The sequence below is a fragment of the Kluyveromyces lactis genome (genome assembly GCF_000002515.2).
Source record: "Kluyveromyces lactis strain NRRL Y-1140 chromosome F complete sequence".
Taxonomy (NCBI): Eukaryota; Fungi; Ascomycota; class Saccharomycetes; order Saccharomycetales; family Saccharomycetaceae; genus Kluyveromyces; species Kluyveromyces lactis.
Genome location: NC_006042.1, coordinates 1,500,035 through 1,515,605, shown reverse-complemented (window position 1 = coordinate 1,515,605; position 15,571 = coordinate 1,500,035). Strand labels below are relative to the sequence as shown.

General features: G+C 38.7%; 8 protein-coding genes across 8 annotated transcripts; 5 read left to right on the top strand and 3 right to left on the bottom strand.

The window, feature by feature from the left end:
- Positions 1-982: 982 nt before the first annotated feature.
- Positions 983-3,388, top strand: ASE1 (Ase1p; the record flags this gene model as incomplete). The annotated part of the gene is made up of 1 exon (XM_455815.1): positions 983-3,388. The coding sequence occupies one exon, from the start codon at positions 983-985 to the stop codon at positions 3,386-3,388; it is 2,406 nt and encodes an 801-aa protein (XP_455815.1).
- Positions 3,389-3,512: 124 nt separating this feature from the next.
- Positions 3,513-4,652, bottom strand: SGT1 (co-chaperone SGT1; the record flags this gene model as incomplete). Its single annotated transcript, XM_455814.1, has 1 exon — positions 3,513-4,652. The coding sequence occupies one exon, from the start codon at positions 4,650-4,652 to the stop codon at positions 3,513-3,515; it is 1,140 nt and encodes a 379-aa protein (XP_455814.1).
- A 572-nt stretch (positions 4,653-5,224) lies between these two features.
- On the top strand, positions 5,225-6,643 carry NOB1 (rRNA-binding endoribonuclease; the record flags this gene model as incomplete). The annotated part of the gene is made up of 1 exon (XM_455813.1): positions 5,225-6,643. The coding sequence occupies one exon, from the start codon at positions 5,225-5,227 to the stop codon at positions 6,641-6,643; it is 1,419 nt and encodes a 472-aa protein (XP_455813.1).
- Positions 6,644-7,464: 821 nt separating this feature from the next.
- Positions 7,465-9,414, top strand: VHS3 (phosphopantothenoylcysteine decarboxylase complex subunit VHS3; the record flags this gene model as incomplete). The annotated part of the gene is made up of 1 exon (XM_455812.1): positions 7,465-9,414. One exon carries the CDS (start codon positions 7,465-7,467, stop codon positions 9,412-9,414), a length of 1,950 nt encoding a protein of 649 aa, XP_455812.1.
- Positions 9,415-9,953: 539 nt separating this feature from the next.
- On the top strand, positions 9,954-10,985 carry DRE2 (electron carrier DRE2; the record flags this gene model as incomplete). The annotated part of the gene is made up of 1 exon (XM_455811.1): positions 9,954-10,985. One exon carries the CDS (start codon positions 9,954-9,956, stop codon positions 10,983-10,985), a length of 1,032 nt encoding a protein of 343 aa, XP_455811.1.
- Positions 10,986-11,394: 409 nt separating this feature from the next.
- TMC1 (Tmc1p) lies at positions 11,395-11,751 on the top strand (the record flags this gene model as incomplete). Its single annotated transcript, XM_455810.1, has 1 exon — positions 11,395-11,751. One exon carries the CDS (start codon positions 11,395-11,397, stop codon positions 11,749-11,751), a length of 357 nt encoding a protein of 118 aa, XP_455810.1.
- Positions 11,752-12,207: 456 nt separating this feature from the next.
- On the bottom strand, positions 12,208-13,275 carry KLLA0_F16192g (uncharacterized protein; the record flags this gene model as incomplete). The annotated part of the gene is made up of 1 exon (XM_455809.1): positions 12,208-13,275. The coding sequence occupies one exon, from the start codon at positions 13,273-13,275 to the stop codon at positions 12,208-12,210; it is 1,068 nt and encodes a 355-aa protein (XP_455809.1).
- Positions 13,276-13,527: 252 nt separating this feature from the next.
- On the bottom strand, positions 13,528-15,318 carry MET1 (uroporphyrinogen-III C-methyltransferase; the record flags this gene model as incomplete). Its single annotated transcript, XM_455808.2, has 1 exon — positions 13,528-15,318. The coding sequence occupies one exon, from the start codon at positions 15,316-15,318 to the stop codon at positions 13,528-13,530; it is 1,791 nt and encodes a 596-aa protein (XP_455808.2).
- Between the last annotated feature and the right edge of the window lie 253 nt (positions 15,319-15,571).

The window sequence follows — 15,571 nt, the reverse complement described above, 5'->3', positions numbered from 1 at the left end:
TCTTTGGTATCTGATGAATCCATAGTGTTTATTAGCTATATATCTAGTAGTGTATGTTGATGTACCTGGCGATCTGGCATGACTGTGTCGATGGTCCTTGTTCAGATCTAATGCCTCCTTATATAATAATTCAGATTGGTTAATGATGTTTCAACTAGAAACAATCCTTATGTATCATCTTGATACTTAACCGCCTATTACATTGGTAGTTACCCGATCATAGTTTATGATCCGTTTCAACAGCTCTTGACTTTGTCCTTATATGTGGTTGTGCCATTGGGCGAACGCAGGATTCGCCAAATTCGCAAAGATATGATAAAGTTGGTTTTTAACTGGAAGTTGGGGCTCAAAGTGGGTCGAAAGTTCAAGCAGGATGTCCTAGTCAGCTTCTTAAGATCGGCTTCTGACAATCCAAATGCCATTGTTATTGTCTATTTATTCTGTCAAAACGATATTACAAAAATGCTACTGTAGGCTTTGAAAAGAACCTTATGTGATCCACAGAAGGCAGGTATTCATATGGCCATTCTTTACATGTAAGTAAAATAAATATTCAAGATGTTTGTTTGAATATGCCAGGCAAAGTGACATGCCAGCTACATATACCAAGTGATAGTTCTAAAAACAGTCAAAACCCTAGTATGAACTTTGACACAAAAACTACCTTGAATTTTTTTTAAAACGTGGAATAATCATATCTAACTCAGATATTAATCTTCTTCCCCCCTCTCAAGCTCCTCTGCCACAATGCCTATCTGCCAACATCTTCCATTATGGTAAGCTTCGACGTCAGCGTCACTTAGTTCAAGCTTATAGATTCTTCAATGTTTTGAATTTCCCAATTTGGTCAAAATGTAAATACATAGAACATCGATCAAAACTGGAAAACCGAACAAAAGCAGAGTAGTAGAATTACCTTCAACAACTCTCTGTTGAATGCCCTTTATCCATCATAACCAGCGCCACAAACATCGATGACAAGATGCAAACAACACCTGTATCGGAAGTACCAGACCCTACTGACTGTTTAAGATTGACACCGGTTAACTTGAAAACTTTAAGATCACCTCTAAAGCAAGGTCAGATGAATATTGAGACAAATGACAGCTTATACAAAGAAAACTTTAATCTTATATCCCGACAACTACAAAACCTATTGAGTGAACTTGATGTGATATATCGAGAGGTTGGATACTCGAATATAGAGATATCAAGGAAGGAGAAACAGATTTTCCACAATCTATCAAATTCGATTTCGAAGTTCTTCGATGAGGCTAATGCGGAACGAGATATGCTTACAAAAGAATATCAGGTTGGTCAACATAGCCTACAGTGTATGCTTAATGCCATCAATGATCCGAAAGGAGTATATACGATACCCGATCTGTTTATGAGAAACAGTGTACTGGAGACATCTGCTCAAGCAATTATAGATGACAACTGTTCAAGTCCTCAAAGAACATCAGCCTCACTACTTAACAAATTGAAAACGCTCAATAATGTGAAAGTTTTTGTTATGAACGCTTATTTACCTAAGTTTATGGATCATTTATCCACTGTCATGAAACTACGACATTTGATGGATAAAGTCCCCGATATGGAAGATCAAATTCTACCTGCCAACCTAGCTCTTCCAACTGCAGCTTTGTGCGATGATTTCAATACCAGAATACGAACCTGTAAAGGAGATATGCAGTCGTTGTTCAAATTCTTCCAGGAAGAAGAAAAAGCGGTGTTTTATCAGTCATTCTTTTCTAACCTTACGTCTAATTGTATCCACACATTGGAAACCTTAATAAAAAACTACCAGGAGGAATACAATAGACGGCTTGAAACTTATAAGGAATTATTGAACAACCTCTTACAAATTGCTGACGATTTGTGCATTGATATCCGTTCAGAACTTCCAAATGAACTACATATTGAAATTTCAGAAGATGCTAAACCGACTATTACGTGGCATGCTATCGAATCATTACAAAAGTCATTGAAGAAATGCGAATACCAACGACAAAATCGATTGAAGGAAAGAACTGAACTTTTGAGAAAGTGCCAAGTTTTATGGACGAAATTGAAAGTTCCAGAACAACAACAACAGAAATTCATAGAGAATAATTCTGATTTATCAATGCGTTCATTAGAAAATTTAGCAAATGAGTTACTTAAGCTGGAAGAGATGAAGAAGAAGTTGATAAAAAAACTAATACAAGAGTCTTGGGAGAAGATAAAAGAATACTACAAAGCAATGTCATTTACTATGGAAGAACAAGAGGAATTCCTTACTTCATTTGATAATATGTCCAAAGAATCACAATCGTTAGAAGATGATGAGCATCTTTTGGAGTATTGTGAATCTCAGATCGAGGATCTTAAGAAAAAGATGGATATCTATCAGCCTATCTGGAAATTGATTGAGAGTTTTGATTCTTTACAGAAAGACAAAATCAGATTAGATGAAAGTACAAAAGACTCTTCGAGGCTTCTCGCAAGAAACTCTCACAAGATCCTACTTGAGGAAGAAAGAACAAGAAAACGTATATCAAGGCATTTTCCAACCATTGTCCAAGACCTAAAAGAAAAATTACTTCAATTTCAAGACGTGTTTGGAAAGCCTTTCCTTCTCAACGGCGAGTACTTTTTAGATGTTGTGATACAGCAGGAAGCTGAGTTATTGAGCAAGTATCCTAAAAGCAGAATAAATATGAAACCGCCTTCTGTTAAACAAGACGAAATCAAGAAAGTAGTACCTAAAACTCCAAAAGCAAGTCGTGTAGCTGGTTCTACACGCCTTGTAAAGTCTGTGGACAAGAATAAGATATCAAAGCCGGTTTTCACCCCTCGAAGCAGGATCACAATAGAAAGTACCAAAAAAACAAATGTACTTCTTCCACCTCCTCACATATCGGTCAAAAAAGATCTTTCACGTATACCAACGCTAGATACTCGTATCGGCTCTTTGAATTGTAGGGAAAAACGAAAAAGTATAGTAAAACCGAAACAATTAGCACCAATTTCGAGCAACCTTTTGAATATCCTGAAATCAACTGAAAAGACACACCAACCTCTCGCAAAGTTAGGAGATTGTTCATTGAACAGTTTTGAACGAAACAATATGAACGTAAAAGATGCAAATGGTGCAAGATATATGGCTACAAAATTGCCAAGTAGCCCAATAAAAGAACCTCTTGGGTCAGTGTATTCAATAATTAAATCCCCTGAAGGTAAACTCAAATTAAATGTGTGCAGTAATAACGGAGCCAATAATACTAATAACGGTGACTCGAGCTTTTTGAATGACGATAATTTCATTGAATGGAAGCAATCTCAATTAGCCAAACTCAACAATGCAAATGATGAGAACATAGATTGGGATAGTAGTGCTTTTTGACTGAACCCGATGACAACACTGTATTATATCTACTAGTTTCAACAGAAATTGTTTATACTTTTATATAGAAATTGACCATCCGTGATATATCCAATAACACGTGTAATATTAACTGAAATATTAACTATAATTTCTTCATTTCAACACCTTCGGGCAATGCTGGCTCAACTTTTCCCTTTGACACTTCTTCCCAATTTGTACTCAATGAGGTTCCATTGCTTTCAATAAATGATTTCATCATAGCTCGTCTCGTATCTTCATCAGCTCCCTTGTATATCTGTTGGAAAAAGGCGTCTGCGGATTGATTCTTTGAATCTTGTTCATCGCTGTCAATATCTATCTTGGACCAATCAATGGCCTTTTTAGATGATGAAGGATATGAAAGTTCTTTGGCAGAAGAGTCTGAATTGATGATGTTTTTCGTAATCAGCGGAGTTACGTCCCCATCGGTCCTTTCTAGACTCTTCCATTGATACTGTTCAGCTTTGCCTAGTGTAACTTCTAGCTTCTTAGTGAATACAGAAACTTGAATAGCAGTCGGGTCAACGTTGTGACTCAACATGATAGAATATTGAAATTCTGATCCCTTATCTGGTATAGGATATGAAATGCTTAGATGAGAGCCTTTGATGCTGACATTAACATCACTTTTTGAGTTAGGTAGATTTTTGGTGAACAACGAGAGTGTAACAGTGCTAGAGCTTTGATACCAATCCATTTTTAATTTATCCTCCTGAGAAAGTGTTGGTAGGTCCTTTTGTGCCTCCGAAGGAGACATGTCTGAAGAAGCTTTGTCTGTCTCAGGAGACCTCACAGCCTTCGCCCTCTCATCCATCACATCCTTCTTGACATGCTTCCTGATTGCAGTATCAATGTTATGTTTCCACATTGGTAAAGTGTCATCTTTGAATCCATATGATTCACATTTCTGCATGAATTCTTGAGCTAGACAGTATTTCTTACAATTATAGTAGTGTATGCAAAACCTAAAATACACAAACCCTATTTTTGATCTGTCTCCTCTTCTTTCTGCAATGTCTAATGCCTTCTTTAAGAAATCGTAAGAAGCTTGTAAGGTTTCTTCGTTATGCCATGAACTTGATCTAAAGTATAATTTTTCAAGACATACTGATTTGTACACATTCGCATTCAAACTATTTGGATCCTGCTTGAGGACTTTGTCGTACAATTCCAATGCCTTTTCCACTTCAATTTTATCGTACAATAGAGAATAAGCTTCTTTCAAATCTTTTTCAACTGGCATATTTTACTTCAACAGATGATTATTGGTAGAAATCCGTACCTGGTGTGGAAAGATAAATACAGTGGTATATAATACTTCTTGGACTCTCTTCTTTTAGCGGTTTGAATCATTTTTCTTTCAAATTCTTATTTCATCGTGCTTTGAAGGTTCTTCTGACAAAAAGATCATATCCTAAAGGAACCTAAATAAACAGGAATAGGAAGAATGGCGTTTTGGAAGAGTACCAGCACAACTCCAAGCACACGGCTAACTGTAGGTATAGGACAAACAAACGAAACTTTTTTCACCACGTCAATCTTCCTCATGTTTATCTAAATTCTGTTAATGAACTACGTTATGATATGGCGAAGTCACGTGGTATGAAATGCATGCATGAAAATTTTATTAAAAGAAATGAAGCCTTAAGATGCGATGAGATGCGATGAGATGAGATGTGCTAAACAAGTTACGAATTCACTGTTGAACAGTTAATTAAGCTGTACCTATCTATACTATCGTATAACAGAATCATTTCACATCTATAGCTAATAGTGTTGCTCTGGTCGGTCTAATAAAGATAAAACTAATACACTATGGCTGAACAACATCCGCATGTCAAAGCTTTAGTGCTCGATGCAACTCCATTGATCACTCAATCTTATACCCATTACCAGAACTATGCGGAAACATTTTACACTGCTCCAACTGTATTGCATGAAATCAAAGATGCCAAGTCTAGGAAGAACTTAGAGATTTGGCAAAGTTTAGGAACGTTGAAGGTGAAACATCCTTCGGCTGCATCAATCAAGCGAGTGTCCGATTTTGCCAAGTTAACTGGTGATTATTCTGTACTAAGTGCTAACGATATCCATATCATCGCGTTGGCATATGAATTAGAGACTGAACTTAATAAAGGAGATTGGAGACTAAGAAAAAGACCAGGTGAAGCGTTGAAACATGAAACGAAGGAAGAAACAAGGCCAAAGGAAACAATTGAACAAACGCAGGATCCTACTGCTGAATCTGACACCGCCGAAACGCCTGTGAAGAAGAATAAGAAGAAAACTAGAAGAGGAGGTAAGAAACAGAGAGAAAAGAGAGAAGCTGCCGCAAAATCTCAAGAAACTACAGCCGAACACCAACCAACTGAATCACAAGAACCAGCTAATGAGGAGCAGGAACAGCCAATACTAGTGGATGAAGTTTCCCCTGATGTACCTGGTGAAGAAGAAGTTGAAACTGCAACGGAAGCAAAAAATGACGAAGAAGAAGAAGGATTCCTATCCGATGAGGATGGTGAATGGATCACCCCAGATAACTTAACAGAAGCCATTATCAAAGACAGCGGCGAAGATACCACAGGCGGAGAAGGCGTCGTATCCGAAAACAACACTGCATCATCATTAGAGCTGCCTCAAAACCAAGTAGCTCTAGCGACTGGTGATTTTGCAGTGCAGAACGTTTCGTTACAATTAAATTTAAACTTGATGAACTTCATGTCCGGTTTAAGAATCAAGAAGCTTCGTAACTATATGTTAAGATGTCATGCCTGTTTCCAACTACTACCTATGCCAAAAGATGGTAAGGCAAAGCATTTCTGTCCGTCTTGTGGTGGTTCAGGCACCGTATTGAGATGTGCGGTTTCCGTTGATTCTGTGACCGGAAAAGTGACGCCTCATTTGAAGGCTAACTTCCAATGGAATAACAGAGGTAATCGTTATTCCTTACCAAGTCCCCTATCAAAGAATGCACAGAAGAGATTTGGCAACAAAGGTTTTGTACATTCAAAACATTCTCAAGATGTTGAACTCCTAAGAGAAGATCAAAAGGAGTACGAGAAGGCTGTCAAACAAGAAGAATGGACTAGAAGACACAACGAAAAGATCCTAAACAACTGGATCGGTGGCGGATCTGCAGAAAATTATATCTCGCCGTTTGCCATCGATGGTTTAAAGCACCACAATGTTCGTGTTGGTAGAGGACGTTTCGCCAACAGTACAAGAAAGAGATAGATTTACCCTATACAAAATAGAACCTCTCGATAACTAAATTCTTTATCTTTTAAAGCTATCTAATTCTCTTTTATTATAAATTTGGACAACAACCATCAACACCAACTACCCATTTCGACAGATGAAGCATTGCAGTACGGTTAATGCTTCTACTCACACTCATTTACAGGAACCGCAGTGAATTTTTTTTTTTTTTTTTGGTTATGTGAGGTACACTACAGTAAACAGAATCGTATATACACCTCTGACCCTACATTAGGACTACATAAACAGCGATACTAGATGCAGTACTTATTCTAAAAGCTTTAAGAATCGGTACATGTGCGGTTTTTCCCCTCCAATTAGAAATTTCCTTACCATCACGTAATTCCAAATTCCATAATACACACTTGACAGCTTCTCAAACTAATTTTCCCATAAGCAAAAAATCAGAATAAAAGCACACAAGGAAAAATACCGAAAAAAAAATAAATGGGACAGTAGATTAGGTCCATGAAAACCATAGAAAGGGATATATTAGAATATTCTCAGTTGAGATAAAAGGTTTTCGCAGACACCAGTGGTTGTTTTTATTTACACATTACGCTACTCTATCAAGGTGCTAATTTAAATACCGGTTATTTGTTGTGGAAATACACATTCATTTCAAGCGGGAACAGTTTTTGTTTTCCCATACAGAGAGATTTTTCTTTCTAATTTCTGGCAATAGTTTTCAAAAGCGTTCGGTGACCAGCACCTGTTCTTCCAATTTTAATTAGTTAGCGACTGCTTAATCGTTTCGTGGTTGATTTGTATCGATATTCAGACAACTTGGGAATCAAATGAGTCCAATAACTCCTCACTCTCCGGAGAGCCAGCCCTCTTTGGTGTCCCCTAGATTTGTGAATCTTGGCGAACAAAGAAATTCAGAGATGCTCAATTCGACAGGTAGCGCTGTTGGATCGTCTGCTTCTCAGACTACGTCTCCGGTCAATAAACCGGCCAGTCCTTCTGTTAGTATTACTAAATCTATTATGAATGCCAGTGGGACTTCTGGTGCTGTTGTGAGTAATACTCCAGCATCTGGTTTGAAACGAGTTCCAACTGTGACTTTCACTGATGCTAAGCATGCCGTACTCAAACAGCAAGCCGCTGCAGAACAAGCGTCAGCCTTACTTAACAGTTTGAACAATCCAAGCAAGGTAGCGTCCCCAGTTGTTTCGGATAAAGCAGGGTCGCCTCCGCCTGTGGAATTAACCACTTCTGTAAAACAACCAACTGCAGGAACTGCAATTGAACAAAGGATTCAGTCCCCCTTGAGTAAATCACAGGAGGATTTAAGGGTTAGGAAAGCTCCTGCCAACGTACACAAGACTTCTGCGGTGGAACAAACCGCCGGTGGTGCCGAGACCGAGCCTAAGACACCACTGGAAGCCACTATTCAAGAAGGAGTCGAAGGTATCAACCTTGGTTCTCAAGCAGAGACATCTAAACCTCAAGAAGAACAACATCCTCATTTTGTCGTGAATGATGAATTACATTCTCCAAGTTTCAAATCAAGATCCAGATCCAACAGTATATCACCAATGCCAAATGGATCACAAACCAACGCAGCTCCCACTTTCAAACTAAATGAAACAACAATTCCTGAAGATGAACAGGTAATAGCCTCAGAACCACCTGTGGAAATCGCGCAGATAGTGGCTCCAAATATCCCAAAGAGAGAAGCTGCCAAGAACGTAGATCCAAGGTTACCACAAGATGACGGGAAACTACACATCTTGTTTGGAGCTACCGGTTCGTTATCAGTATTGAAGATCAAATCAATGATTAAAAAATTAGAAGAAATATATGGTAGAGACAGGGTGTCGATTCAAGTCATTTTAACACAAGCTGCTGCTCAATTCTTCGCAAATAGAACACTTAACAGGAAGAAGGGGTCGATTTCAGGCCAGTCCCACACACAAGGTCAAACGCAGGTTGCTCAAACTCCATCAGTATCATCTCCTTTGTCTCAAGAACCTACGGTAGCATCTACCGATATCCCATCCAACACCGTACCCATAGGGCAAGAAACAAAGTCAACTGATGGTAATACGATATCCACAGCGGCCAAGATTGAACTTCCTCCACATATCCAAGTGTGGTTGGATCAAGATGAGTGGGACGCGTGGAAGCAAAGAACGGATCCCGTATTACACATTGAACTCCGTCGTTGGGCAGACATTCTCGTAGTGGCTCCTCTTACTGCTAACACCTTATCTAAGATTGCCTTGGGCCTATGTGATAATTTGTTGACAAGTGTAATAAGAGCTTGGAATCCACTGTTCCCAATATTTTTGGCACCATCCATGGTAAGCAACAGTTATAACTCTTCCATCACGAAGAGACACCTTAACATGATTAAAGAAGAAATGCCTTGGATTACCGTATTCAAACCATCAGAGAAAGTTGTTGGGATATACGGTGATATAGGACTTGGTGGAATGATGGATGGTAATGAGATCGTAGACAAGGTGGTTATGAAGTTAGGAGGGTATCCAGAAGACGAAAACCAAGAGGAAGGCGAAGAAGATGAAGACGAAGATGACGACGATGAAGAAGATCGATCTGATAAGAAGAACTTGGATGATGATGATGACGACGATGACGATGATGATGATGATGATGATGACGATGACGATGACGACGACGACGACGATGACGAAGAGGAAGATGATGAAGTGAATGAAATCGATGAAGTCAAGAGTCTACACGAAACCGTAACATCGCCACCATCCACCGACGCATAACCCGCCATAGTCATCACAACACCAACCTTCCGATTCTAATCACAACGGTACACAAAAGCTATACATAAATGCATACATAACTATCACCCCATTGTAACATTCTAATACCAGACATACAGGTCCTTCCGGTACCGTCCATCGTATTAACCGGTTCCGGCAACCCAGCAGTTGTCTTACTAATCTAACTTTTGGCCCGTAAGTCACGTGCCATGATATACTTTCTTTTTTTTTTTTTTCTCTTGATTACTCAGGAAATCCGAAGCTTGACATCTGGAATATATTTGGAAGAACTTAATCATCTTTCTATGAGTAAGAAGTTGGAAAGATGAGTAACTGTTTTCTTATGTTCATGATAAAGAGCGGACAGCAGGACAAGTTAAGATTTTCTTTATATGGGTGCTGAACTAATATCAAGAGAATACACTACTTAGTCTTATTTCACAGTACTGTTTAATACCGGTTTATTATTGAGCTGTTCACTGTTGCTCATTTCCCCTTATACTAACTGGAAGCAGAGATAAAAGAAGGTCAAAGAAAGTATGACTGTGAGTAGAGACTCGTTGGTTTTGATCCATCCAGCTGTAACGCAACAGCCGGAGCTATTGGAAACTATTGAGAAGGGTTCAATCTTGTCTGAGACTACTATAGTTGCTCAGTATTTGATTAACAAACTAAATGATGGTACTATTTCTCCAGATGATGAGAAGTACGATGTAATATACTATGTGACTCCTGAAAAGCCAGAAGCCATTCAGTTTCCACCAAAACTAATACCTGTGCTTCACAAGACGTTGAAACCTTCAGGTAGACTATATGGATTAAGTGATACTTTGAAAGTGGATGCTTTAATTAATGGGTTTGAAATTGTTAGTAATAATGGGTCAGAGTACTATTGGGTGAAAGAATCTAGAGAGAAAAAGGCTCCAGTGAGCATATCATTAAAGGGAAACATGAAGAATGGAGCCAGTGCACCTGTTGCTTTACCAAGTTTCAAGAAGCTGAATAAAACACAACCTATTGGATCGTCACCCTCGGCAGGACTTGCGGTTAGTTTGAAGAAATTACCTACATTTAAGAAACTGACTAAAAAGGTATCCGCAATCAAGCTTACTGACTCGGATCTAGAGGACGATGACGATGATCTCGAAAGTGACGATTCTGCAAACAACTCTAAAACCAAGTTCTTTGATGATTTCGATGATCCAGAGACCGGAGACTCAATTGATGAAGACGATTTAATAGCAGAAACCGAAGAGGATACAATCACAATGATCCAGTGCGGTAAATCCAAGCAAAGAAGAAGAAAAGCCTGTAAGGATTGTTCATGTGGACTTAAAGAGATGGAGGAACAAGAAATAGAGTCAAGAAGAGCTAAGCAACAACAAGTCATTAAATTCTCGGAAGAAGAATTGACAGAAATCGATTTCACTATAGAGGGTAAAAAAGTAGGAGGTTGTGGTTCATGTGCTCTAGGAGATGCCTTCAGATGTTCCGGATGTCCATACCTAGGCCTCCCCGCATTCAAACCAGGCCAATCTATTAACTTGAACAGTATATCCGACGATTTGTGAAGGAGCCGAACTCTCATGAAACATTAAAATGGAGAACTAAAAACACTACATAGTCTGTATTGTATATACAACCCACATACCCCAAATTCAACCATTTCGCATCTTTAGATCACAGAATATTCCCTTGTGCAGTACTGATGCACTCCTAGGTCAAGATGACACATGAGACTTGCCCATTTGCTATAATGAGCAAGTCTCGAAATGCTTTTTTTCCGTGATTACTATGGCATTCAGGTATTATATAAAGAAAAGGAAAAAAGGAAAAAGGAAATAGACAGTTTCAACATAGATAAAGGCTACAGGTCGTCTTTTTTGATAAAGGTATTTTAGTCATAACAGAGGCAATAAGACCAAAACCTCCGTAATCAACTGTTTGGTTGGGTCTACTAAGGATATATACAATCTAAAGATGCCAGAAACGATAAACAATAACTTTACTGGTGAAAACAGCGAAATGAGAGCAGAACATGCAGACGAAAGTGGTGTGGCAAATGGCGGCATTAAAGTGACGACACAATCCAGAGTGGCAAAAAAGGATGTTAAGAAGAAGAAAAAGAAGGATAAGTGTTGCTTTGAGAAGTGTAGCAGCAGTGCTGTGAAGTTTATTGGCGATTGCAACTTCTGTGATGGTCATTTCTGTTCGAAACATAGACTTTTGGAGAATCACCAATGTCAGGGTTTGAAATCCTGTAAGGATCAAATGCATCAAAGAAACGCTGATAAGTTACACAAGGAGCAACCTATTGTACCAAAGATTCACATCTAATGTGGGTCAGAATTTACTTCTAAAAACGGACTCTAAACTAAAAGCAGGGCTCTACAAATAGACTTTATCTTACCAGTTAAGCCGACTGAACTTTTCATAAAATGCACTCTAATTATCAAACGGAAATGGTTCCAGTATATCATAATTTTTAGTACAAGAGAGAACACATCAATAGTTTCATCATGGACAGGATTCTGATGATTTTACTTTGATGTGCTGGTCAATTGACAACTTGCGGAACATACCTGTCATCGTTTTTCTTTTGCCTTAGCCTCATTGGCTTCTACCCTAATATATATATATCGTGACTTTTTACTCTTACTTGCATCATTACATCAAATGATATGAACTCTGTTTTCTATTACAAACTATGTATATTTTAATTCATTGTCTCAACAAATACTAGGTCTAATTATATTCCATATAGTTCATGGGCTCTAACTCAATAAGTTGCGTTCAATGCCTTTCCATGGATTTGGTAACGGCTTCCAATACGTTATCGACAATCATTGTTGGTTTGCAAGGTAATTTGTCACCATCAGCAAAAACACCGGTTCTTACTAAGCAGCTCTCCCATCCGTAATTGAACGCTCCGATGATATCACTTGCTGGATTGTCGCCCACCATGTACACTTTCTCAAATGGCGAATTTTTTGGTGGAACACCCAATCGCGGTAATAACTGTTCTGTGGAATCTGTCTTCCCATCGATTAATTTCTGTCTCCAATCTACCAACACGTTGTTAGCGAAATCGTAGGTCAGCTTAGATGGTTTACCAATGACAGTATCGTTTAATTTTTTCTCATCATTCAGCTTTGAATATAAACTATTGATGATGAGCCTAAATGCACCTTGTCCAAATCTGTTCAAATGATAATGATTGGCCCATAGTAAATCATCGTTAGAGAAATATATTGGAATTGATGGTTCTTCACTACTACCTTTCCTCAGTGTACCAAGGTACCCACGATCACTGTTCAATAAATCAGATATAACTTGGATATCAGTGGCCCAATCTTTTGGATCGCTGAAAACCATGATCGCATCGAATGGAGTTTCCAACAACGATTCGTGTCTTTTGGCTACTCTTTTCAAATGTTCTTCAGTGACAGCTGTAAAAGGAGAAATATCCTTGTTATATGCTAGGACGTCAATTGGTTGAATCACCTTCTCGAATCCGTATTTCTCAGCGACGTCTCTGACAGTGTCAACCCCAGAGCATAGTACTTTCTTGTGTTTATTAACTAGAGCCTTAAATGGAGTATGACTCTGCACGATTTGTAACGGTGAGATTTCAACATCCAATGCGTCTGAAATAAGTTCGGTACGTTTGTTCTCAAGCACACCACCTCCGTTGGTCAGCAGTATATATGGGATCTTTTCTTTGTTTAGCAGTTTTAAAGCCTCAGATGCACCTGGAATTGGAGTCTTGGATCTCAGTAAAACACCATCTATGTCAAATGCAAACGCAATGTCTGTGTGGAAGGCTCTTGTCAATGCTCTTTTGAAAGCGAATGACGGCATTTTTTTTTGCTTTACGGTCGGCTTTGATGCAGGGTTCAGCTCAATTTTAGTTCAGGTCTTGTGCTTTTAATGAATTGATTTTGCGCTGGTTTTAAGGTTCTTATTTTCTTTTATACCAGATTTCCAGTATTTCACAACAATATTTTAGTGCAGTCAGAAATATCAAGCGCATACTGAGTTGAGGAACCCCATCTTGATACTAATAGATATTATGATATGCATTATGTTATGACTGTCTATGAATAAATAATGTTAAATATTTAATAGTTTTTGTACATTGTCCTCGAATCCAACGTGTTCGTATCCTTCTTCAATATGGTATGTGTTTGAAGAATCGTACTTCAATAGTTCTGGATCGGTTAGAACATTGATGGCATTTCCTACAACTAATAGACCTGGGGGTCTTGATCCAATTTCCTCTACTGTTTGTGGTATGTTTTTCAGTAAAGTTCTTGTGATACGTTGATCTGGACAAGAGGCTCTTTCTACTATGGCCGCAGGAACGTTTTCATCCCATCCTTTCTCCAACAATGCATCGATCAACACTTGTGCCCTGTGCAATGACATGAGGAAAACGGTAGTCCTCGTTTCCACATATTCGGGGATGTTTGGTAATGCACCCTTTCTGCCTGTACCTGTGCAGATTAAGACTTGATCTGCTACGTCACGTTGAGTTGCAGGAATATTTGACACGACTGTAGCTGCAAGAGCGGAAGATAAGCCTGGAAGCACCAACGGAGTGTACCCTTTGTCCTGGAAGAAGAGGAACTCTTCGCCACCACGTCCAAATATATATGGGTCTCCCTGTTTTAATCTTACTACTTTCAATCCTTTCTGCAAACCGTCAAAACCCTTCTCTAAAAGTTCTTCTTGTGCCCTTTCCGCATTACCAGGGAATTTTCTGGCGATGAAGGTCTCAGTACCTTGTGGTATTAACTGTAGTACCTTTTCAGGAACCAACTTATCTGCAAGAATGAGATCAGCAGTTTTGATCTCATGTAAGGCACCAATCGTGAGCATGGATACAGATCCTGGACCACTGCCCACTAGTGAAATCGATCCTTTCTTGGGAACATCCAATATACTGCTTGCAGTGGTTGAAACTTGGACATCGGCATCATTTACGTTACTAGCCTTCTTATCTGGAGTGTTACGTTGTTTTTTGGAAGCATTCTCCTTAGAGTTATCTTCTTGAGAAATTTTGTGGTACTGATCGGCCAACTGATCCACAGAAAGTTCAGCCAACGATTGCAAAGGATAATATTCCATAATCTGCGATAACCATCTACTACGCTTCATTTTCAACTGTTTCTCACTTACGTTGAACTCATACACAAGTTTATTCAACTTATGAGACTCCCAAACATCTTCGTCGATTCCGAACCCCAAATCTTGTAAATCTTTGTTTAAGAAATGGGAATGAATAATTTGATTATGATCCTCGTATATTATTCTTTCTCTGAGATGTCCCATATTACTTACAACTTTGGAAATGTTTTGCGGTAGCCTTGATACAATTTCTCTTTTGATCCTATTCGCCAGTAAACAACCTTGCCCATTAGTGGTGATAGCGATCTGCAACCCGCTTTGTCCTGGATCATTGTATGTAGAACATATCGAGAACGTAGAGTATTCTGGTCTCTGATGAGTATTAATCGGTATTCTTAACTTCTGACATTGCTCAAAGATATCTCTGATCAACAGAGACTGTTTTGAGTCCAAGTTCACAAAGACTCTGTCAACGATCTTACCTACAGCAACTCTGCCGAGAGTTGTCAAATCGGATAACTGGAACTCTCTATCTAAAAGAACCACATCATTATTACCGTAAAACCTCTGAGATAATTGCTTCAGGTCTGAATTCTTACCACTATGAATCACCACGCATGATGCACCAGAGTCAAGTATACTGCTAATTCTTGATTGAGTTACATTTATTGAGTGTGTACCAATAAGCAAATACTGCTCTCCTACTGATTTCAAACTTGTAATCAACGGTGTAAACCGTTTCTCAATAAACCTGGATTCATTTTGAACAGACATTGGTAGAAGTATGCCTCTATGATTTAGTTTACCGGACATATCGATAAATAAGTTACAAGAATTCCAAACTAGTACTTACCTTAACTGATACTGTAACCTTGATACATACATACACATATATATATACTATAACTGATCTCGAATCATGAAAGTATTAAAATGAGTGATTGACGCCTTAGTTTACACTGTTTTACTCTATTCAAACCTACATAATTCAAATTGCTCACACTACATGGCCTGAATGCATCATTGC